The 25,582-nt window shown below is 38.7% G+C and overlaps 1 protein-coding gene across 2 annotated transcripts in view; it reads right to left on the reverse strand.

The window, feature by feature from the left end:
* serinc4 (serine incorporator 4) overlaps nt 1-25,582 on the reverse strand; it is a 33,686-nt gene that overhangs the window by 4,275 nt on the left and 3,829 nt on the right. Inside the window, exons 1-8 of one of the 2 annotated variants that reach the window (XM_044204876.1) lie at nt 21,817-22,483; nt 12,575-12,742; nt 11,029-11,207; nt 8,561-8,640; nt 8,098-8,191; nt 5,814-6,025; nt 4,457-4,552; nt 191-317 (exon numbers count right to left, since the gene is read on the reverse strand). In XM_044204876.1, the coding sequence (XP_044060811.1) occupies nt 191-317; nt 4,457-4,552; nt 5,814-6,025; nt 8,098-8,191; nt 8,561-8,640; nt 11,029-11,207; nt 12,575-12,742; nt 21,817-21,936 (1,076 nt within the window). In that variant the 5' untranslated portion in view covers nt 21,937-22,483. Of the gene's footprint in view, nt 1-190; nt 318-4,456; nt 4,553-5,813; nt 6,026-8,097; nt 8,192-8,560; nt 8,641-11,028; nt 11,208-12,574; nt 12,743-21,816; nt 22,484-25,582 lie in introns of those variants that run through there. The other variant, XM_044204880.1, reaches the window with a different exon arrangement.

Raw genomic sequence — 25,582 nt, forward strand, 5'->3', positions numbered from 1 at the left:
AAAATTCATGAAAGTGATGTTTCTGTAATTTATGTTTAAAGTGGATGTTGTGTAATTTATTCATGTTGTATCATAGTATGGTAATGATTGTGACTTTTCTGTGCACTGCACACATTTTATAGAGTATTCATTTACATACACATTTTGTTGAAACATACACATTGTGTTGAAAGATAAAGAGCCTACTCACCATGCAAAGAGGACACAGCAGTACATGATGGCAGCTCCAATTATGGCCACAGCGTTGCCTTCATTCTGGATGCCATCTTGTCCCACACTGGGATAACAGACGGTCATGTTCATGCCCTGATACACCACTGACACAGAGAGGAACACAACACGTTAAGTTTCATCTCAGCATCATTCAGGGAAGATGTTCCTTTCGGATTATCTATCAGTTTGGTGCCAGTTTATGTCAAGTCCCTTTCTATGGAAAACAATTAGTGGCCGTTAGTGTTGCATTAAAAAGTGAAGCCAGCAGAATACTTACAACACAAACAGACATACAGTCCATATTACTGTGTAACAGAATATTTGATCTGAAACAAGAAATATGATGATATACTGTATATTATATTTTACTGACTCTGGAAAAGCTGCAAAGTGAGCATACTGAAACTAGCTCAAAGTGAAGACAGAGTAAATCTGCAGGTGAGCGAGATGAAAGTGATCCACAAAATTTGGACTGAATTTATCTGCATGGATTATAATTATAAATTACATTTTTCATTTTATAATTTCATGTTATATTTTTCATGGTATTTTGAAGAAAATGCTCAATTAAAGATCAAGACCAGTTTTTCTAATTAAAATTTAAGCAACAAGGGTCCCCAGTTGGATTCAAACCAGGGACATTGTGGTTTATGGTTAGCATCTTAGCCCTAACCCATGGGGGTCCTCTGGTATAAGAAATGTATAGTATGCAGTCTAAGTTTCATCTGGCATTAATCTTCTTCCATACTTTTTACCCACAGCAGGAGTCAGTTTAGCAAACAATAATGCTTTTTAATGCCGGCACCACAGAAAAAAGCTGCCACACGAAGGTCAAGTGTTGTGTCACTTTCTTCTTTTCTTTATTCTTTCTCCTTCGTTTCATTTTCTGGGAAATTCCTTTCTTTCTTGTAAAAGGGTTCTCGGCTGCACTTTCCCTTCTAGGACTCTCCATTATAGACTCACCCTCTGGACACTCTCTAGGGTGAACACAGAGCACTCACAAATATGTACTGTATGCTCACACATGCACATGCATGTGCACAAGCTCGAAGTCCCAAACACACTAACACACATTCTCACACACAGAAAACCTCCAAAGGGTCGTTTCAGCCGGCTGTGGATTCCTGAGAGAAGTTTTGTGTTTGTGTGTTGCGGGGGGAAAAAGGAACCTGAGCTCAGTGAAAACACTGGCTAATTACAGGACTCAGATTATACTATACACACACACACACACACACACACACTCGCTTGGGTCATGAGTCGTCAAGGGAGAGAGAACATGTCCTGCTCTTTGAGTTGTCTTTTCAATTGCACTCCAGACTAATTATTCCTCTCGGAAACATACGGATTACTGTGTGTGTGTGTGTGTGTGTGTGTGTGTGTGTGTGTGTGTGTGCACGCGTGTGTTTGTCATGGTGAGGTCATAGAGCAGAATAAGCCTTTCGGGGACAGACTAGGTAAACAAAGACCTAAGAAGACAGTAACGAGGATGGATCTCTTTGTCTAATGCACACACACACACACACACACACACACACACACATATCCCCCCTGGAGATGTTACCATGACAGGTGAAGAACCCCTGAATTAAAGCAGCTGAGAAAGGAAACTCAGCAACAGTAGGTGTAAATTAAATATTACAGAGCAGTAGAGTGTGTTAAGTTCTTTGTGTGCGGTTCACAGTCTGCGGTGAAAAGGTGTTTTTATAACAGACTCAGAGTGCATATTTTCTCAACAAGTTGCTACAATGTCCTGCGCTGCCCCGGGAATCTGACACACACACATCTACTGTACATAGTCATACTGTACACTCATGCCTCTGTGGACAACAGCATGTTAAACACAAAGGAAATCAGCAGAATAGATTTGAAGTGGCAATCTCGAAGATTTTCATTTAAATAAATGTCTGTTAAGTCACTATCTATCGCCAAATGAGTTAACACAATGGTGTAGCAGAAGAGATTTAAAAAACTTTCAGGCCTAATAGTGCCAGAGAGGGGCATTAAAGGAATACTCCACAAAAAACCTGTGTGTACTACAGAGCACTCACCCCTTGAAGGCTTGTAAAGTGGCTCTGAAAAAAGTTTGGAACTTTAGCAACTTTAGTTGGCTGAGATTCACAGCATTTACAATTCCAACAGCAATAGTTTCATGGCAAAAAAAAAAGGATCAAAATATCCACAGAAACTTCCCAAACCACTCCTGCAGCAGAATCCACTTCTTCCATGTCCATCATTTTGCTTGGTATGTTGCAAACACACATATTTTTGATGAAATACAGCTGAATGCACAGCTTCAGTTTGTGGCTAGCACGGTTAGCTGTTCAAGTCTGCCGTACTAGCGACACACAGAAGCTAGCTAGCTGTTTGCTATCATGTATAGTATTATGTTGCATGAGTGATCTGAGAGGTTTCTGTGGATGTTTTGATACTTTTTTATGATTCTGGGTCACCATTTCAATTGATTGTAACTAGGACTGTAATTATTGATTACTTATTGAATTATTGCATTATTGCAGTTGTTTTCATTGAATTGATCAATAATTTGGTCTATAAAACCAGTATAGAAACCAGTGAAAAATCACAATTCCAAGCACTTTATCTGTTCAACAGGACGAGCTGTGTGAGAACATATGTTATGATGCTACCAGGCTGTATTCCTGTGTTATTATGTTGTCAATGGATCCATGAGGAATGTGGAATAAATATCCTTCAGTCTGGCCTCACCACAGGCCACCAGCCCAGCAGGCAGCATGTCAGAGCACATCTCATCCCAGATTATCTGTGTGTGTACGTGTGTGTACGTCTATATTTGCATGTGTGCCATTAAGATGTAAACCCCGGATAAGACCGGGGCCTCTGACAAGCCTCTGCACTAATGTCTCAGTCATGTGGAGGCTCTTTGTCTTACCTGGAGCCAACAGGTGAGTCATTGTTAGAAAAGTAAAGGCACATTATGGAGGATTTTACTATACGACTGTGTGTGTGTGTGGGCTCTTCGGTATTAAGTCTAAGTAGGACAGGATGAGGTACAACCAAACAAATTTTGATACATTTCACAATAAGAGGCTTTTATCTAGTGGTGTAAATAAAGAAGAGGTTCAGATTTTTTCAAGTCGAATACAGTCTTGTATGTAGAAACTGAAAGTCACTGGTATCTATTTTCATTCCTCCATTTCATACTGGCTGTGAAGAGCCATAGTGAGAGATGGGGAACAAAATCAACAGTCCTCATTTTTTGAAAAAATGCAAAAAGTTAAGCCGAAGCTAATATGAGTTATCTAGAGTTAAGGTCTTTCTAGTATTAATTTTGTTCTTCGTGTTACTATATCTCCACTGCAGCTCAGCAGGGAAACACTATCCGCAGAAATACAAAAAATAATTGAAATTCCCTTTCCATTTGTTCTTTGCTCTTGCAGCAAACATTTGCTGTTTCAAAACTGAAATATACACCACATCCACTGTATGAACATGTCAACTAGGTTTTAGCAACATAACAATAACAGTGTAACATTTGTACACCTGAACGCTCTAAAGATACAAGATATGTGGGAAAGGAGTCAAATGTAATCATTTTATCACCTTATGAAGTTATTATGGTGAACTGTAAGTACAATATTCACTCTCTTTTAGCTCTGTTATGGTCTCCACCAACTCCTAAGAAAAACATCTGATTCTTTAGCTGCTAAATGCTGCACCATGTTCACCGGCTAGTTGCTGACTTTATGTCTGTTTGGCGCGTGGCAGGTAACGTACAATGGTTTTATCAGAGCTTTTCCATTGCCTGCTGAATCTAGAAACAACACTGAAAAGAGCAGTGAGAGTAAACCGAAACAGTAAAGTACTGTAGTGCTGTAAAACCAAAACAATGAGCTGAAAGATCCCCTTTCACATTCATTTTCATTTGACCCATTGTTCATATAAGAATAGTGATTACTGCAGATTCAAGAAAGAAAAACTTGCAGTGTCTATTTAACTTGCAGTCAAAAAAGGGGTTATTAATAACAACATTTCAGCACAAAGAGGATTGCAAGCGAAGTGGGCTACTTTCATTTCCTGTATCATATGTTTCTCTTTTAATCAACATATAGAAAATAACCTTGGAAATCCCCCAAAAGTGTGTTCATGTTAGAGGTTTCTGTGTCAGTGTCAACAGTGGACAGAGACACAGTGTTCAGTGTCTCAGCGGAGCTGCAGAGCTCTGCCTCAGTGCTTCTGCTCTGTGTCTGGTTAGTGAGCGTACCTTTCTCTGGCGGGCGGCTGGACAGCGCAGAGAAAGTGAGGTACATGACGTAACAGCTGATAATGGAGGCTTGAAGGAGCCCCGACCGAGGCTGCTCTGCAGAGACGGAAAGAGAGAGAGAGAGAGAGTCAGGGTCAGAATACATACTAAAATACCCCCAAAACACACACACACACATGCACACACACTTCACAAGCAGAGAACGTACTCAAATCCGTTACCTTATCAAAAGTAGAAATAGCACAGCAAAAAAATGTACATTTCTATGCATTGATTTAATGGATTAGTATTAAGTCATAAAATGTACTCAATGTCAATTTAAAAGTAGATAGTGAGAATAACTGAAAAAAAGGTTTCTTTCAGAGAGTTAGATTTTTGAGTCATTAACATGTACGGCCCTTATTTTTATTTTGTCAAAACATCCATAAAATCAGGATAAACAACTTTCATTGTAAGTCGGTAAAAACTGAAAACAGCAAGCTTTAATTAATTGGTAATGAAAAGCCCCAAATTTGGAGATATTTTTTTTGCCCTACAGGGTCGAAACCTGATATCCAGTTTTGGGTATTTTTATGTATTCAGATCAACTGAAGCTGCTCTACAGGTTCTACGACAACTGGATAGAATCTACTGATGAAGATCATGTGATATGATCAAACGCTCCAGAACAGCTACTAAATGGACCTGGTGGTGGGATTGTTTTCTCGGCTGCTGATTCCCCGAGGTCAGAAATGAACTCTGAACCTCAAATTTACAAAATATTTATGAATAATTATATGAATTGTGTTAACAAGCTGAAACAAGGCTGACTTTTCTTCTTTTTTTTAAGTTCCTGAAAAGTTTACATTTGCAGATACAAGATTTTTATCTGACAACAGCTATGTACAGTGTATGAATGCAAAATCTTAATCTGCAAAGTAGCTAGGATCTCCAGCCATCACATAGATATGGTGGAGTAAAAAAGTACAATGTCTCCTCATGAATATATATAGACAAAGTAAATTAGATTCCATAAATTCTCCCAAAATACTTCACTCCAGTGAACTAAGCTAAACTAATTCTCCCAAACTTTACTCCAGTAACCCACCAACACCTCAGTCTATACTTGAGAACACTTGAATAAATGTACTTAGTTACTTATACCTCTGAAAGCAGCTGTATAACATTTGCAGACAAAACAGGCCTGCAGTCAACATTTGGTTTTTCAAGAGAGTAACAGATATTAGCTTACATCTAATTATTATCTGCACCAGCACTGGTTTCAACAGGGGGATGTTTGCATAGCTGGAGATGCACTAAGTGTTGTTTCTCCGCTGAGAATCGATGACAGACATGTGAGTGTGTTTCATTAACTCACTCTGCTTCACGCAAGGTGTGACGGCAATGAAGGACATGAGGCCACAGAGTCCCAGGTTGATCCACAGCAGCACCTTGTTGAAGTGGCAGGCGATGGGGTGTGTGTAGTACTTGTACATGAAGGTGAAGGCCATGGTGGCGATAGTGTAGAAGAAGAGGGTGGCGCACATCACCGCCAGATACCAACGCTTGTTCTCTGCTGCTCCGGTCAACCTGAGAGCAACACGGAGGGCAGAAAGGGCTTTCAGCTTCACATCCATCCTGCACAGATATTCCTTCTGCTTGGATGCTGCATGCGTCACTGAGAAACACACCTGAAGTTTGATTTCGCAAAAACGTGATCAAATTAAATGAATGTAGCCATTCATTTAGGTCACAAGTCAAGGTACAAGTGATTATTTATTATTATTATTTCATTCTTTAAGCAAAAATGCCAAACATTTGCTAGTTCCAGATTCTCAAATATCAGGATTTTATGCTTTTCTCTGTCATATATGAAAGTAAACTGAATATGTTTTTGGGTTTTGGACTGTTGGTCGGCCTAAACAAGACATTTAACCTGTGGGCTGTGTTAAATTATAATGGGTGTTTTTTCACTATTCTCTAACATTTTATATACAAAACAAAAGGAATTGTCAGATTAATTGATAATAAAAAATAATGATTAGTTGCAGCCCTAGATGTAATGTATGTGTAATGGGGATTAGTTCTTCCATGAGAATCCCTGTTGTTACTCGAGAGCTCCCCCAAACAGCAAAACCTTTCTTCCAAATCTGATTGTATAACCATTTGCTGTAAACAATCAGTTCCTTCTTTAAAGTGACTCTGTGAAAGTGACCAAAGAGTAAAACTTCAACCAAGCAAACAAAAAATAAAGCCACAAACTAGAAAAAGTATGTGAAAAAAATAGTTCCAGATGTTTGGACGGACAGGACAGATGTTGCTGAAGTCAGTCTCTATGATTTACAGCTCTGGTGGACAGAAGATGAGTCAGTCATCATCACCAGTGTAGAAGAGAGACTCTCTTCTCCAGATGTGAACCAGGTTGGAGTCTGCATGCTGTGAGGGACCTTAAATAACATATTATCATCAACGTGTGATCTTCAAAATGTCAACTTTTCACAAGCAAAGAGAAACAACTCTGTTTTGTGACAATGCTTTTTTCAGATAATGGCGGTGACAGTGGTTTTATTTTTTATCTTTATATTTATATTAGCGTACAGTAAAGAGAGGAGAGGAAACAATGGGAGAGAGAGAGAGACGGGGGTACGACATGCAACAAAGGCCCCCGGCTGGACACGAACTGGGGACGACACCAGGACGCCCCCAATAGTTTATTTGGTCTAAGAAGTAGGATCATTTTCTAAACCCTTGAAGGACATTCATTCTCTCAGTTTATGTGAAAAGAATCAAATTCAGCAAATTTGTAGATCCATGGTTTTTACTGGAGAGCGGCAACATGCTGACCAGTAGCAGCAGCTGCATCATCTCTGTTATGTCACCTGTCCCACCAGTCAGTTACTGAACGTCTTCTGTCGCCACAATACATTTCCTTCACTTCAAACTTTAGAGTCCCATAGCTACATAGTTCCTTTATTATCTCAAGTTGTATTAGACCAGTGATTTCCAACCTTTTTGGCTTGTGACCCTGTAAAGGGTGACCATCACCGGTTGCATATGTCTTTGACAAGGTCAACCAAAGAGAGATATTTTTCCCCCTTTCTATTTGAATAATTTAGAGGCCTGAAAAATACCCAGTAATTCACACGGGAAAAAAGCAGGAGAGTAAAGTCTGAAAAAAAGAAATATTATTTTGTGAAACAAATGTGATTATTATACATGTCATTCCAAAACTATGAGCTTGAATGTGCTGCTCTAACAGCCTCCACTCTTCTGGTTTCAGGCCAGATGTTGAACCAGCTGCAGGAATTTGCTCCAAGAGCATTAGTGAGGTCCAACACTGATGGTGGGTGTTCCAGTTCATCACAAAGGTGTTGGATGGGGTTGAGGTCGGGGCTCTGTGCAGGCCAGTCAAGTTCTTCCACACCAAACTGGGAAAACCATTTCTTTATGGAGCTGGCTTTGTGCACGGGGGACATTGCCCCTTTGTACAAACATCACAGACCAAAAGTGCACAAATGTATGTGAACCGATGTGTCCACTTACTTTTGGTCATATAACTCACATATGGGTATTACAATTATCAGAAATGTTGTGATTTATATAATTTCACAATATAAATTTATATATACCGTGATATAATATTTTATGATCCTCTCACTCACCAGTTCTTGTTCCAGGTGTGTGCAAAAGCTGTGATGAGGATGAGTTGGATGAGGATGAAGGCAAATCCTCCCACCACACCAACATAATGCCAAGCTAAGGGAGAGAGGGAGAGAAAAGAAGAACCATGATCCATATAGTTTGATTTATTTCAGGGAAGTGAGAGGGGTAGAAAGAAATTAAAGAGGGCGAGCTGTAAATCATAACTCAGCTCTGGTATCAGGCTTGTATCACCATCAGATTTATTGTTCCCAAACAAAGTGAAATCAAGCTGCAGAGATTTATGGTCCAATAATTCACAGCAGTCAGGTCGACCTGAAGCGTGTTTTCAGGAGCGGGTCTCTGCTGCCCTCTAGCAGGATTCAGAAGGAGGAGCACTAACACCATCATCACCGTCAGATTTGTTCTCAGTGTGGATTGATTTTCAGATGAATCCCTGCAGACTGGCACAAAACAGTTTCTCACCATGCAGGAAGGACTCTGTTGGGATGAAGAAGGCAGCCGTGCACATCCCGAGCAGGGTGATGAACTTCAGGAACCAGAAGCTGTCGGTCAACCCAAGGAGAGACAACACAGAGAAAACAGTGAAGTTTAAACCTGAATACTGAAACTGGCATTCTCTTTGTTTTTGTAATTCACATTTATTTATAAACCTTTTTGTTAAGTTTTTGTTTAATTGTTTTGTTCTGCTTGTTCTTTCCATACACATAACTCTGTGGGTAACCAATAATTCAAATCAAAATAACTGTCAATTTTGATCATTAAAGGATTGTACCAGTTGATTTGCATGTTTTAGCCCATTTACTACAAATGATATATTCTTCACTTTATAGCTAACCTCTCTCAAAATGATGTTGCCAGGAATCATTCATTTCTATGGGATATAAAATCCAAAAGCAGAATTTTTTAACTTGCTTGAGTTGTGTAATGCTTGTAAAAAGCAACATTTTGACCGCTTTGGATGATCTCTACTGTTTAAAATCCAAATACAGTATTCAACAAACATACCATATGGAGGAATAAGCATTTCATCCTTTATTGCATTTTCATTTTTCAAGCACAAATGCCAAATATTTACTGGTTCCAGCTTCTAAAATGGTGAGGATTTTCTGCTGCCTATTTATCATTGTAATTTAAATATATTTGGGTTTTGGACTGTTGGTCAGTGATGGATATTTTCACGCTTTTCTGACATTTTATACATCAAACAATAACAAATATTCTGCAGATTAATCAATAATGGAAAAATGTTACTTGCAAGCTTTGTGTATTGCAATATGACAACAGATTTTCGACAGTATTAATTGACTTCTGAAACAGTTTTTCATGTAACACTTTTAAGGTAAAATCTGTAATCCAACTAAAACAAAGGAGTTGCTTCCTGCATCAATACAATTCAAACACACTGCCAGAAGATAGTCACTGGTAACTAAACAACTAAATCTCTATTAAACAAACAACTGGATCTCTTATTGATATTTTCTGATGTGGTTTATATTTTAAATTAGTATCAACGGAGAAATACATAAATGGTTATTTTCCATTTACAGGTATAACCGGTAAAAAGTACTTCACACTTATTTTATTTTATACTAATACCCACTTGGTACTTAATTTATTTTCTGGCCTGTATTATAGTGTATTATATTTTTTGCTTAGTACTTCTATTCCTGTGTGCACTGACGTGACAGTGAGCTGCTGTAACAAAAGAGTTTCCCCTCGGGGATCAATAAAGTATTTCTGATAACTCTTCGGTGATATACAGTATGTGAATACACCAACAATTTCCATGATCAAAGAATTACAGATTGAGTCTTTAATCGAATCAAAAACATGAAAATCCCACAAACAGAGGGATCAAGTTTGCACAATAGCCTTGGGGAAAAGCACATTTAGTCTCAGCCTCCCTCTGAACAGTGTCCTTGTCCACCTACATGTCCACGTGACTCTGTCTGGTCTTTAAAAGGACATACAAGGTTTCTGTGGGGCACTGGGGCACTACTTGACCCCCTTACAGACCACTAAGAGCTGTAACCTTTGCCAAAGACCCTGAAAGCTTTCACCGTGGCACTGATAAGACTCTGGTGAGTAGATTTATACCAATAACAATAACAATCCAATCTGTCAAATCCTAATCTGAGCTACGTCACCGCTGTAATCTACTGCGCTGCAATGGAAAGTGTGACAACAAAGAGCTTTAAATAGACCAGCAGGCCAGGTCAGGTGAGCAAAGGGTGAAAACACTTGCCCCACAAACTGTGGTGAAGTATTTAAAGATGTGTGTAGTTAAAGAGAGGTGTGGAAACATTTCTGGAAGGGATCAGGTCCTTTCTAAATAATCTGATTCAGGGAAATTACATAAAGATCTTTGTAATCTAATCATAAATTCAGAGAAGATTTGTCTTTATTTTTTTCCTTTCCAAGCTTCATTTAGGATTTTTAGGGCAGGAAGACTGAGTGAATGTGTGTCAGGGATAATATGTGAAACGTTTTCTCCAGTTTTGAGGTTGACTATGGATTTTTTGTGGTAGATTTGGGAATTTCAAGTTTCTAAAGAAGATGGAAGAAGATGATGTATTCAGCCCTTTATGTCTTTCTTTCTGTTTGTCAGCAGGATCAATAAAGAACTTTATACTTGATGACATACATACATATTTTTATGATGTCAGGTTTGAATTTATGTGATTTAATGAGTCATGACTGTTATGCTGTGTTCATGTGCAAGTTATAAAAGTCTAAAAATGAACAGTGTTGCATTCATGAACTATTTTGTCTGAAACAGAATAACTTGTCTAGTGTTGGCTGTCTGAATGACATGTAATTACATCCATAATCCACACCATTTTGATGATTACCACAATTTGAAAGGCACGGATGAGAGTGTCTTGGTTCAGGAGGAACACGTTTGATGAGGTAAACTCTGCAGCACTGACCCGTTGTGTATGAGCGCTCTGAAGTCCTGACTGGACTTCACGTCTATGAGGAAGATCGCCATCATCAGGTAGAAACAGGAAGTGCCAAAGCAGACTCTGTAGACGGCTGAGTAGCCCACCAGCATCTCACAGTGGCCTCCGCCATGCGCCTGGTCACACACCATGTTGAAGAAAGGCACCTGAAACACACACACACACACACACATCATATTTTCTATACCACTGCATCCATGTGTGTGTGTCTCTTTGTCTGGGTGAAGATTTCAGAAGATGCTGAGGTATTTTGGTAAAATTTCATGATGATAAAACAGGTTTTTTTTACTAGCAGATTCTTATTTAGGTACAGTGAAATCAGAAAAATAATAGAATAGATAGAATATCATCATTTCACATTAAGAGCAAATGGCACTTGGCACTGAACCTGGCTAAACTACCTCCTTCTCCAAACCCCAATTTAAAGGACAAGGAGATGTTTTCTTCTTTTAAATAAAATCAGCTTGTCAACAGTTTGAGGCAGCAAATATATTTTTGCACTCCATGTTGCCAGTAAAAGCCTGCTGAAGGTCAACTGACCGTCCACTTTCAGGACGTTTTGCCTTTATTGGAAAGCTGATAGGAATAGATCCAGACAGGAAACATGGCAGAGAGAGGGGGAGGGGGTGATGACATGAAACAAAGGGCCACTGCTGTGGTGGAAGAAGTATTCAGAGGTTATACTTCAGTAAAAGTAGTAATAGAAATACTCTGCTACAAGTAAAAATCCTGCATTCAAAATTTTACTCAAGTAAAAGTACAAAAGTATTAGAATCAAAATATATTTAAAGTACTCATAATGTAGAATGGCCCATTTCGGAATAGTATATATTATATTATTGGATTATAATTATTTGTGCATTTATGTAAGCAGCACTTTAATTTTGCAGCTGATTAAGGTGGAGCTAATTTTAACAAATTTACAGTCTATAATAATACATCATAATTAATTTGTTAATTATATTTTGTATTACTAATCTGAAACTGTAAAGTAACTAGTAACTACAGCTGTCAAATAAATGTAGTGGAATAAAAAGTACAATATTTGCCTCTGAAATGTAGTGGAGTAGAGTAAAGTACAAGTAAAGTAAAGTAATAAGTAAAGTACAAGTACCTCATAATTGTACTTAAGTACAGTACTTGAGCAAATTCGAACCGCGGACGTTGCGGTTGTGGTATTCATCTTAACACCAGGTTATGTGTGTACCCACAACTACACTCAGTGAAAAACAATATCAGGTCACTCATTTATTTTGCTAATTTTGTTAAGATGTCTGCCATGCTCTTTGCCCTCCCGAGGTCACATTACAGTAACTTGGGTGTCATAGAAAATCCCAATTCTCAAAGTCTTTTATTTAATTTAATTGATTTATTTTTGGCTTCTTCATGTATGCCCACTTGAAGTGACTGCATTTGCATTTTCTCTGTTAAGTGTTAAATGTAGCAGGTTGTTATGGTTATACTTCAGTTGATTTCTTTGATTGGTGGTCACGTTTTGTTGGCCGATACTCACATTTTCCCTGACGAGCTCGGAGACGGTGCGGGACAGCATGAGGCAGGAGACGGCGCAGCTCATGATGTGGAAGAGGGTGTACATGACCCGCGTGCTGGTGGAGGATTTGACTGGAGGACAGAAGGCACAGCAGAGGGAGCAGGGAGCCGGTCCACAGCAACAGCATATCTGAGGAGGAGAGGACGGAGACAGCTCAGCATCCACACAGTCTAACAACCTAACAGGGAACACATCGACAGAAGAGGGTGAAGAGGGGAGGTCTGATGATTCAAATACATCCACCATCCCATGTGACGTAGGCTGGATGTAGTAGTATGTAGTTCTTCACAGTACATATGATCTATATATAGTCATACCATATAGATGGTGACAAATAAAAGGAAAAACCAACATAAATGTCGTAGTGAGGTGCTGGTCCACCATGAGCCTTCAAAACAGCTTCAGTCTCTGAACTCTGCTGGAGGGATGAACAGCACTCTTCCACAGATGCTCCCTCATTTGGTGCTTTGATGATGGTGATGGAGGGCGCTGTCTAACATGTCGCTCCCACAGGGTTTAATTAGGCTCGGATGGCCTCAGCATTAAAACCATTCAATGAGCCCCCCTGTCCTGTTTCTCCACTCATTTATTCAGTTTTTCCCTTTAATTTGTCATCCCTCTGTATATTCCATGCCTGTTTAGATCATTGGTACCTTTTAATTGTGCCTGTGAAACTCCCTTTTGATTTGATAATTAAGTGGAACTCAGGAAGAATAGTTGTTGCAGAGATAACAACTAATGGGGATCCAAATGAACAATAAACAAGAACAGTAAGAAATAAATAGAAATGAGATTGTGCTAAGTGAGATTGTGACTGTCAATACTGTCATGCCCATATGTGTGAAGTTCAGCTGAAGTAAATATGAATTAGACAAAACAAATGTGTGTCCCTCCTTTTGCTTTTTGCTACAGCAGAAGGACAATGACACAAATAGGGACTTTCGTACTAAAGAGACTGTAACTTTGGAAGATTTTGTTGATTTTTCTAACTCCGTCTGCTAAAGTCTCATTTAGGACAGACAGAGAACTGTGGATTTTGTCCCCCATCACCTATACTGAAATTGCTTTTTGAGGGAATCTCATTGTGGCCAGTTTGATTACAGCAAACAAAATCTTCTTCAATGTACATATGGACGTGTGATATTATTTTTAAGACAGTCTTGAAGTAATGTGAATCTATCCTTTCAGTATCCTTTAAGTACTTTAAGTACTGGCCAGGGACCTCTGTTGCATGTTGTGTCCCTTTCTCTCTCTCCCATGTTTTCTGTCTCTCTACACTGTTGATTGTCAAATAAAGGCAAAAGGCCTAAATAATAATTTAAAAAAAGAACTAACAAACTTTATCCAGTCATCTGCACTATAGATCTTAAAGAGACTAAATTCTATTTTAGGTTTCAGACTGGACTCTCCATCACAATACTTAAACACTGTGTGAACAGTATGTGATTCATGATTCATTTGTGGATGCACTGAGTCCAGGAAATCAAGCTGTCTGAAGACTTTTGGAGGTCAGTGTATCAGACAACTTACACGGACAGAGTGTTTGGCAGCGAGGCGGTTGGTGGCAGATTAATCTAATGAGTCCAATGGCATCTGGCAGGTTCTGATTCTGATAAATCAGGCCTGTGGACGACTGGACGTAAGCCCATCACCGCTGATCCTGAACTAAATCTAAGGAGGCAAAACCTGCACGCACATCTGTCTGATGCTTCAGCAAAGTCTGCAGATTACAGTCTGGAGGTCTGTCATTATCAGGACCACAACATGACGTATGGAACAAGAAAAATGGTTTCAGCTGTTTAAATGTAGTGGTATTTTTCTGCTTTGATCTGTGAAATGCTCAGTGATTTTCAATATCTGGGAATTTGTCACATGAAGTAAAGCAAAAAAAATTCTTGGACAAATGTGTAGCCTGAGAACTATTGTCTCCATACTGCACTGTATGATTTATGAATGCATGCATTGAATGCTGGTGCAGTGAATCCAGATATGTTATTACTCATCACGTGCAAGTCATAATCTGATGCATAATACAGAGATTAGCCAACATCTTCTCAGTGAAGGAGACTGAATAAAAATAGAGCTTTAATCGTGTTCAGTAGCTCAAAAATGATTTGACCCTGTAACAGATGAAACATGATTAAAGGGACAGTTTGCCCACATTTTGCAGCTGACTGCTCACACTGCGGCAATGCATCAGATCCTTCAGCATCTTCCTCAGGTTATTTTTGTAAGAAACTGTTTCTGAACACATATCTTAAAAACTTTTGCTGTGTAGATTCACGCTGCCAAGAGGAGAACACTTGCCTGTTTGGTGACCCTGTGACCTTTCCTCCATCTTTTTATTTACTTATTGCTTATTAAATATATTTCTTCTGGTTTTTTTTTAGCCCTGTTCTTTTATGTTTTCATTGTTTTTGCTTCAGTTTGCCTTTGCTGTAATTGTTTGCTTTGTGTGTTCTTTTTTCTGTGAAGCACTTTGTAACTTTGTTAATAAAAGTACTATACAAAAATAGTTTTATCATTTATTATCTGCACTCTGCGTTGTTTGTCACAACAAAGAGAAGCAAAGTTATTTGAAAGTTTCTATTGTGAATGCAGATGTTATCCATCCATCCATCCATTTTCTACCGCTTGGTCCCGTCAGGGGTCGCGGGTGATTGGAGCCTATCCCAGTGACTTTGGGCCTTAGGCAGGGTACACCCTGGACAGTGGCCAACTCGTCGCAGGGCTAACACAGACACAGACAAGGACAGACAACCATTCACTCTCACATTCATTCAATACGGGCAATTTAGAGTTATCAATTAACCTACACATGCACATGGACGGTGGGAGGAAGCCGGAGAACCCGGAGAGAACCCACGGTAACACGGGGGAGGACATGCAGACTCCACCCAGAGAGATTGTGTGATGTTGGTCCGGTCCGGGAATCGATCCCACGAACCCACGATCTCCTTATTGGGAGGCAGGAGCTTTAGCCGCTCTGCCACCGTGCACCGTGCAGATGTTATCACAACCCCAAATCCCCCCACGAGTCAGAAAATAACCTACTTTCTGAGCTGAAAGGCCGCTGCCAACATCACTCACCATGCAGTACTTAAAATAAGATTAAATACATGAGATTTTGTTGGATGCACTTCATAGACGTGCTTAATTTGTATGTTTCCATCTAAACCAAATCAATGATTATTCAACCTTTCAGTTTAAAGATGCCATCCTTAATCCAGAAGTCCTGAATAAAATCATTTATTTAATTTTACTAATCTCCCATTTATAGACCCGGCGGCTGAATGTACACTGTAGATATAGGAAGTCAATGATATGATTTTATATTTTGTTAAATAAAATTTTACTTTCTGTAGACTGAACAAACCGGTTTCAGGTGCTGTGCTATTTCAGTTTGTTGCAATAAAAAGTACAAATAAAACAAAGGGAAAATGTCAAAATCTGCATTTTTTAAAATGTATAACCTTTATTAAACCACCTTACTATACAGGCAGCCAGGTGTTGTATGACTGCCCTAACCACTTCACATGTCTGTCCTCTGTTCTAGTTTAAGGTTTACAAAACAGGATTAATAGTCACAGAGTTGCAAAGTTGTTGCAGTAAGCGAAGGGGCTCAAATCTGGTATAAACACAGAATATTCACTTTGATTAAAAAATTCTTATTGAGTCCAAATAATACAGTGGGTCATACAGTATATTCAGGCCAAACAGCAGTGTGCTGGGTCTGATGTGAAATGTTGAGGAATAATCAGTGAGCAGAGCATCCTTCATTTTTTAGCTCCAGTCTTAATTCAAGCTTTGTGCAAGCTTGTAAAAATGCATCAGACTGCCATATATATTTTACATAAACACAGACCAGGACTCTATCCACTTGTTTGTTTGTAGATGATTATAGGATCTCCTGCATCTAGGTATTCAAGAAGCTAATCTGAGAGCTAATCCTGCATGAATCACATACTTAATGCACCAGTGATCCAAATGTATCTTTCATCACATACAGCATCGACTTTGTGTGTAATGTTTTAGTTATTGATTTCAAGAGCCAGTAAATTGATTTGAGTTGAAGCACGAATTCCAGTGTAATCAATAAATGCTAAGACTGATGAACTCAGTGAATGTTCCCCTCAGGATGAATGTTATCCTACAAGCAGAGGTCATTTCTCAATAAGTTGCAGAATACATATATATATATACATATATATATATATATATATATATATATATATATATATATATATATAAAGTATATATTAAATTAATGTAACTTCTGTTTTATAACTTTGTTTTTATGTTTTCTTTCCTTGCTTTAACTACATATGGGGGTTTTAAACAGAACATTTGTAAAAAATAATATAACTTTAATTTCATTTTTATAAATTTTGTTTTCATGATTTGATTTTTTACTTTTCTGCATGTCTCTTTAATATTGTCAATATTGTTTTATATCATTTAAAAAGAGGTTGTGAATAGCCTGTTTTGCGGTTCTTGTCACTGTCTGTGCACTAAATTCATTTAGCTTAAGTTACCTACATTTATTCTATTCTGTTTTCTTATTTTATTTTATGGCTCTGACGCCTGTAGCAAAAGAAATTCCTTATTTGCATTTACTTGGTGAATAGGGTTTAATTTAATTGATTCTGACTTATTTAATGCAAATAAACTAAAATCCTTAACACGTACCAAACACATTCTGCTGCCATTTTGTACTGTACACAATGTGACAGCTAATTAAGTAACTTTTATTGTGTTTGTATATCAGGCTTTAAAAATATTTTATACTCTTGATGAGTTAAAAAAACAAATGGTGGTCAGTCAAGGTGCTGTAGGCTACACTGAAGCCTCTGCTGACAGAGTCACTGCTTAGTATGATCAACTGATCAATAGAAATGACTTATGTATTGCTGTTGCCATTTTCTTAATCTTTACACTATAAAAGAGTGAAAATGGCATGTTGTTTTCATTCACACCTGATACTTTGTAAAACTTTTGCAGAATAGCGGCCACTGTGGCCAAAAGTGGTAAATTACAGGTTAACGGCACATAGGATTTCACTTCATTTCCCATGATTCTCTTGACTCAGTTGCTTTAAAGACATCATCATTAGGCGACCTGACTGAGTGCGAGAGGAATAGGACCACAAGCAGGAAGCAACAAATATGTTTCCCGGAGAGGTATGGTTTGCTTACTTCTTGATTTTCAGTCAGGATTTAGAGTGCATCATAGCAGAGAGACAGCACTGGCGAAAATGATAAATGACCTTCTAATTGCATCAAAAAATGGACTTGTCTCTGTACTTGTCTTGTTAGGTCTTAGTGTTGCATTTGACACCACTGACCATCACATCCTATTACAGAAACTGGAACATTTAATTGGTATTAAATGAACTGCACTAAGCTGGTATAAATCCTATCTATCAGATCAACCTCAATTTGTACACGTTAACGATGAATCCACCATACACGCCAAAGTTAGTCATGGAGTTCAACAGGGTTCTGTGCTTGGACCATTTCTATTCACCTTATATATGCTTCCTCTAGGCAATATTATTAGGAAACACTCCATAAACTTTCATTGTTATGCGGATGATACCCAATTATATCTATCAATCAAGCCAGATGAAACTAACCAGTTAACTAAACTTCAAGCATGCCTTAAGGACATAAAAACCTGGATGACCTGCAATTTTCTGATGTTAAACTCTGACAAAACTGAAGTTATTGTACTTGGCCCCATACACCTCCAAAACACGTTATCTATAGTACTGTAAGGAACCTCGGAGTTATCTTTGATCAGGATTTGTCCTTTAACTCCCACATGAAACAAACTTCAAGGACTGCATCTACGTAACGTTGCAAAAATCAGGCACATCCTGTCTCAAAATGATGCAGAAAAACTAGTCCATGCATTTCTTACTTCCAGGCTGGGTTATTGCAATTCCTTATTATCAGGCTGCCCGAATAAGTCCCTTAAGACTCTCCAGTTGATCCAGAATGCTGCGACACACGTACTGACAAGAACTAGGAAAAGAGATCATATTTCTCCAATATTAGATTCTCTGCACTGACTCCCTGTAAAATCCAGAATAGAATTTAAAATCCTTCTCCTCACCTACAGAGCTCTTAATGGTCTGGCACCATCGTATCTTAAAGATCTCATAGTACCTTATTACCCGACTAGGACACTGCACTGCGCTCCCAGGATGCAGGGTTACTTGTGGTTCCTAGAGTCTCCAAAAGTAGAATTGGAGCCAGAGCCTTCAGCTATCAAGCTCCTCTCCTGTGGAATCAGGTCCCAGTTTGGATTCGGGAGGCAGACACCATCTCCACATTTAAGAGTAGACTTAAGACTTTTCTCTTTGATAAAGCTTATAGTTAGGGCTGACTCAGGTGAGTCCTGAACTACCCCTTAGTTATGCTGCTATAGGCCTAGACTGCCAGGAGACTTCCCATGATGCGCCTCTCTCCTCTCTCCTCCTCTCCCTCTCCATCTGTATGCATTTTTATCCCATTAATGCATGTTACTACCTTGCCCTACACTGCCCCCATGTTCCTGCTCAACAACAGCTATTACAATTATTATTATTAGTCTTATTACTATTATTATCATTATTATTCCCATTATTTTATTAATATTAATATTACCATTACCTTTACATTATTATTATTTGAAAATTCTATGTGGAATTTGCTTTGTGCTACTGTATGCTCTCTCTTTCTCTCTCTCTCCCTCAATCCAACTGGCAGTGACAGATGGCCGCCCATCCTGAGTCTGGTTTCTGCCTCTTAAAGGCAGTTTTTCCTTTCCACTGTCGCCAATGATGGGAATTGTTGGGTCTCTATAAATAATATTATAAAAAGAGTACGGTCTAGACCTGCTCTATAGGACAAGTGCAATGAGATAACTTCTGTTATGAATTGGTGCTTTCTGGCGCTACTTTTGTGATCAGAACAGTAGCCAAAATACCAGTTCATCTTTCAAAAGTTACACAGTTTTGACTTACAGGATTAGCCTGCCGATATTCTCCATTTTTGTTGTTGTCAACAAATCCAACATAATGAATTGATTCTAAGCGTAGTAAGGGTTTACAGCCATGTTAGCATCTCTGTGACGCTGTATGTAGGCAGAGTGGTGCTTAAGCTAAATGCTAACATGCTGATGTTTAGCAGATATAGTGTTTACCATCATCACAAAATTAGCACTAAACACAAAGTACAGCTGAGGTTGATGGGAATTAATTCATTTTGCAGGTATTTGGTCACAAACCAAAAGGATTGGATGAATCAAAATCTTGACCTGATGATGGCCAGAGGAAAATTCAGTGTTTAATTCAGAGTTGTTATAATTAATCCTGAGGGGATCATGAATGTCTGAACCAAATTTCATGGCAATCCATCCAATAGTTGTTGAGGTATTTCACTCTAAACCACAAATGTGAACCTCATGGTGGCACTAGATGAAAAGTCAGGGGATCACCAAAGTCAGTAGGGTTCATCCTCTGGGGATCATGAATGTCTGAATAAAATTTCATGCCAATTTATCCAACAGTAGTTGAAATATTTTAGTCTGGACCAAAGTGGTGGACCACTGTCAGACATGGTATGTCAGGCATTTCCATCCATTCAGCCACACCACTAGCATGGCTAACAAGTATTGTGTGTGTATCCAAAGCCTGACATATCTTCTTCCTCATGCACCGAATGTGGATTAATCCGCCGCTGAAAATAGTCCGAAACAAATGCACTATTTCCTCCTATTTGAGTAATGTTTGCTAAAAACTACAGTGGCCAACAATTGTAGGAAATTACTGAGACTTTTTTTTAAATGAAACTATATATTTGTGACCCAACCAATGAACAAAAACAGGGTTGGGAAGTCAGAAAGTACTGAGAGAGTGACTAACATTGTTGTTGTTGTTTTTTGTCATCCTACTAGTTATGCAAGTGTTTTCATCATCACAGTTACTTAAATGCTTTCAACTAACTACACCAGAACCAAACTAACTCTTTGGACAAACAACTCTCCAATCAGGAGCTCCAAATAACCGTCTTTGAAAAATCTACATTTCTGAGCGCTGGTGAACTCGCTTTCTGTCAAGAAACCAAGACTGAAACTAACAGGTGAAACACTCTGCAGCAATACATTTTCTGCAGTGTTATCCCAGATTCTGACATTAGGTTTTCATCTCCCTTTGTAGCTTTGGGAGATTTACTTGTTTGTAGATGCTCAATTTACATATCCAGACTGACCATCCCCCAGTCATAATCAGTTGCTCACATATTTGACAATATATGTGAATGATGCAATACTGCTTTATTCTCTCTGAAGTCAGCAAGCCCAAAATACCACCTTTTAGAGAAATTAGGAAGAAACCCATAGAGGAGCATGTACTGGTGGTGAACAAAACAACATGAACACCTGCAATTCAGTAGAGCGACACCACAAACTAAGGCCCCAAAAACTTGAATCAACACCTCTCTGACAAGCTTAAAAAAAAAAGAAAAAGAATATTATAAGCTTCATAAAGGCAGTGTTTATTGCTGAATTAGAGCAGGTGTTCCTGATGTTTTGCCCAACCCCTGGAATCCTTCAGCTGAAGTTAAAACATGATAATCACCATGACTGCAGACAAAATCACATGACAGAAATATACCTTTGCCAGTGATAAACACAGTGGTGGAACATCATAACCAAGTACATGTACCTAAGGACAGTTTTGAGCTACTTGCACTTTACAGTATAAGTAGTGTAGTCCACTACATTTATTTGACAGCTATAGTTTTTAAAATATGATGCTTAGTTATAGATTTAACTTCGAAACAGTATATTAATACAACATAACACATACTTTAACTTTTGATACTTTAGGAAGCAAGACATGTACTTGTAATGGAGTATTTTTACATTGTGGTATTGCTACTTTTACTTAAATAAAAGATCTGAATACTTGTTTCACCACTAAATAAATATCTTGATAAGAAAAATCTCACAATATTTCAGTAGCATTTAAAATAATGAATTCCCCATACCAGTAATATTATCAATAAAATCAACTCCAGAGTTAATATATAATCATTTACTAAGAAAAATACGCTTTTGTCTTACAATCAATACTAAGCTGACACTGAACAAACCCTAAAAACTTCAAACTCCAGCTGCAGTAACTGCCTCCTGTGCTGCTGCTCATCAGCTCTCACCTGATAGGCCACCATGTTGAGGAAGTAGTTGTAGACGCCGCTGTGGTTCATCCCCTGAGTGGCAGACATTGTGCCTCTAAACTGCTTTTCCTCGGCCACCACGACTCTACATTTGGCCATGAACTTCCAGCACAAACAGTTTTTCTCAGCGTGCCTGCAAAGATGGCATCCTCACATCCTCAAAGAGGCCAGAACACAACTTCTTCTAACAGGCCTGTTGGAGAATGAAAATGAAAAGTAAAACCACAAAATCCAGCAGGTTGTCCCTACACGCTCCTTATGCTGGATTAGCAGTAAATCTAGTCCGGCTGGGCTCCCTGCAGCCGAGAGCCTCAGCATGAGCGCCGGTTCAGCTGCTCTCAGTCCAGCCTCACAGGGGAATAAGTTGTTTTTTTGCCCATATCCTGCGTGCTTTGGCTCTGCGGCTGTGTTGGGTGCTGCCAGAAAAGAGGGAGAGGTGGTGGCGAATGCCCGGTGCCCTCCCCCATCCTCCCCCTGTCCTACCCGGTCAGATTAAGCAGAGCGTCTGTGAGGGGAGGAGGGGGTGAGGAGGAGGAGGGACGGAGGAAGAGGTCGACAGGGACCGTGTGTCAGTCCCATCTGTCCCTCCCTTCCCTTCCCCCAGCACTGCACTGCACAAACCCCACAGTATGGGATTGGGCAATGCTCGTGTTTAATCCAGATTTACGAAATTAAACAATTACCCCCTGTAATTTCTAGATGCTGATGCCTGACACTTCAAAGTTTCCCACCGACAGATCGCCCCAGACCTCATCCAAGTCTGAGTCTGTGTGTCACTCACAGAAAGAGGCCACATCCATAATCCTAACAAGTTATCATGACTGCATCACGACCCAGAAACACTGAAGTGGGACGGACTGGACGCAGGGCTGTCTGTGATGGAATCAACAAAGGCAGGGTCCATTAGTAGATATGCTCACAGCTTAATAATAAACAGGCCAATGGATTTTGGGGGGCTCTAATGGAAGGCCAAAAAGGCATCAGGCAGAGCATACAAATTTAGTTTCAACTAATATTTTAGGTTTTGATTCACTATTACCATACAAGGTCTGCTAATAATATTCACTTCTTTCCATTAGATTTAGAGGTCCACTTTTTAGGAATAAATTACTTGAAAACATTAGGAACTAATAATTAAATTTAACAATAACATGGCTTATTTCATGCAAGCTTTCCTGTTGCTCTGAAATGTTTGCAACTGCAATTTTCTACTGTTCATAGTTTCCCACAGCCTTGCTTGGCCTGTCTGTGTGCTTTTTATATGTATTTCTCATTCTTATTGTTTGTTCAAAGTTATGAGTCTGACATTGGGAGGACCACTCAACAAGCCTTTATAGGATTTGTAAGTCCAACATTTTTTCTTGTATTTTTCTTTGTGTGTTGTGTTTTGAACATGCAAATAAAAACACATAAATCCATTTTGAAACTCTAACAGACCGGTTTGTTAAAGAAAGAGGATCATTTTATTAAAAGCTCAGACATCCAAAATGTCAATTATAATATAAAAAACTCATGAATTGTGATGTAGGCTTTTAAAGTTTGATTCATTTTACAAAAACACAAAAAGTTTTCATTTAATCGTAGCAATGATCCTCAAGATTCTTCAGTTTGTTTGTTTTTTGGTGACACCTTTGTTGATAATCAGTTGCTGCTTAGGCCTTTTGCAGTTATTGTCAGAACCATCCAAACTACCTGCAATGATAAAAACACTCAATGGAGCGTTTGAAATTTCTTCAACATTTCGTCTGTGAAAACACTGAATGACTTCCTTTTGTTTCTGGAAAGAAGGACCTAATAGTTTGTTGTTTGGAGCTGGATATTTGTTAAAGACTCTGCTCTGTGAGTGACAGTAGAAACACTGAGGCTGTTGTCTGTGTGGCACAGCAGCAGTGAAATGAAACGATGTGTCTGGTAGCTGTTAAAAAGCGCTGAGTGCATGAGGTGAGAGTCAGATTAGATTTGGGTTAGTGTGCAGGGCGGAGCGCCGGGATAATCCGGTCGTTGTTCAGCCCTCCTCTCGGTCAGGATGACCTTCACCAGCCCAGACAGGACATTAGTATCTGTCCTGTTGCACTCTCTGAGTCGCCACAGATGGGTGTCACTGAGCCAGAGACTGTCCAATCAAACTGCAGTGATCTGTCACTGCACTGCATCTCACCTAGTAACACACTTTGTCCTATATATAACTGTAATGAATGCTGTATCTGCTAGATGACATGATGAAGGCCCAGTGTCCTCTGCATCACAGCCTCTTTCTCAGTCTGACCGGTTGAATTTAGATTACTCACTTCCAGCGGTGGAATGTAACTAAACACATTTACTCAAGTACTGTACATAAGTACAAATTTTAAGGTACTTGTACTTTTTCTTGAGTCTTTTCTTTTCATGTCACTTTCTACTTCTAATCTCAGGGGGAAATATTGTCCTTTTTACTTTACTACATTTATCTGACAGCTTTAGTTACTAGTTACTTTACACATTAAGATTTTTACATACAAAACTTATGAAGAGCTTATCAAATATGTTTTGTTATGAATTAAACTACCCAACAGTTTATATTTGTACAGCTGAAACGATTAGACGATTATTCAATTAGTTGATTGACAGAAAATTAATCAGCAACTTGATAATCGCTTAAAGGTTCTATATGTAACTTTCAGAAAACCGTTAAAAGTGTTAATAATGACACCTTTGGCCGTTAAGTGAAATGCAGTCAGCAACCTGTTGAAAGTGTCAAAAGTGACATACACGAGACTGAACACTGAAATGAACACTGAAAAATAAATTACAATCAAATTTAAAATAACATTCCCATCTGTAACGTTCCTATATTTTATTTGGACAAACACCGTTAAAAAAATCAACACCGTTTGTCTTAATACATAAGTTAGTATCTTGGATCACGTTAATTCATCATTCTGGATGAATTAGCTGACGTTATCCACCCAAGACAGCATTTTGCTACGTTAGCGAGAAAGCTAACGTAAGCCAGCTAAAACCAATAAAGTATCACAATATATTTCGCATGCTTTGCAGTAATGATAGCTTTGACTTTGGACTTTGTGTTTGACTCTGTGTTTCAGTGGATGCTTGTCGTTTGTTAGCAGACTCCATTTCTAAATTCAGCAAGCGCTGTTGCTGCTGCAGGGGAGCTGAAAAGAAGGCACTCGGGAGTGCACATAAGTCCTTTACATAGAAATCAGTCCTCCTGCATTGAGTATTTTTACTTTAAATACTTTAAGTACATTTTCCTGTTTATACTTACATACTTTTACTCAAGTAAAATTTTCAATGCAGAACTTTTACTTGTAATGGAGTATTTTTACAGTGTGGTATTAGTACGTGCATTGCTAGGATCTGAATACTTCCTCCACCACTGCTCACTTCAGTAACAGGTGATGCACAACAGTTAACCCCGTGCACCAACTGATTTCCAATCAGAAGCAACAATGGTTGTTCATTTTTTTTCTCTCAGAGATGAAACATCTCTAAACTGAGCTCTCAAGATAATATTTCTTTATCATTTTGCAAAATTAACTGTATTCTTATTGTTGCCATGCAAAACCATAAACTACATACATGTAGGCCTACTGTCGACTCAATTTAATAAAAAAAAAACTCAATGTGTTATCAGTGGATAACACATTGAGTAGGTGTGTTTCTTTTAAAGCAAATTGTGATTCATCAAACGCATCAATACTTCTACCAATCTGACACACACAGAAGAATGTAAAAATGTCAGATA

This window comes from Siniperca chuatsi, linkage group LG1, assembly GCF_020085105.1.
Source record: "Siniperca chuatsi isolate FFG_IHB_CAS linkage group LG1, ASM2008510v1, whole genome shotgun sequence".
In the NCBI taxonomy this organism is placed as follows: domain Eukaryota; kingdom Metazoa; phylum Chordata; class Actinopteri; order Centrarchiformes; family Sinipercidae; genus Siniperca; species Siniperca chuatsi.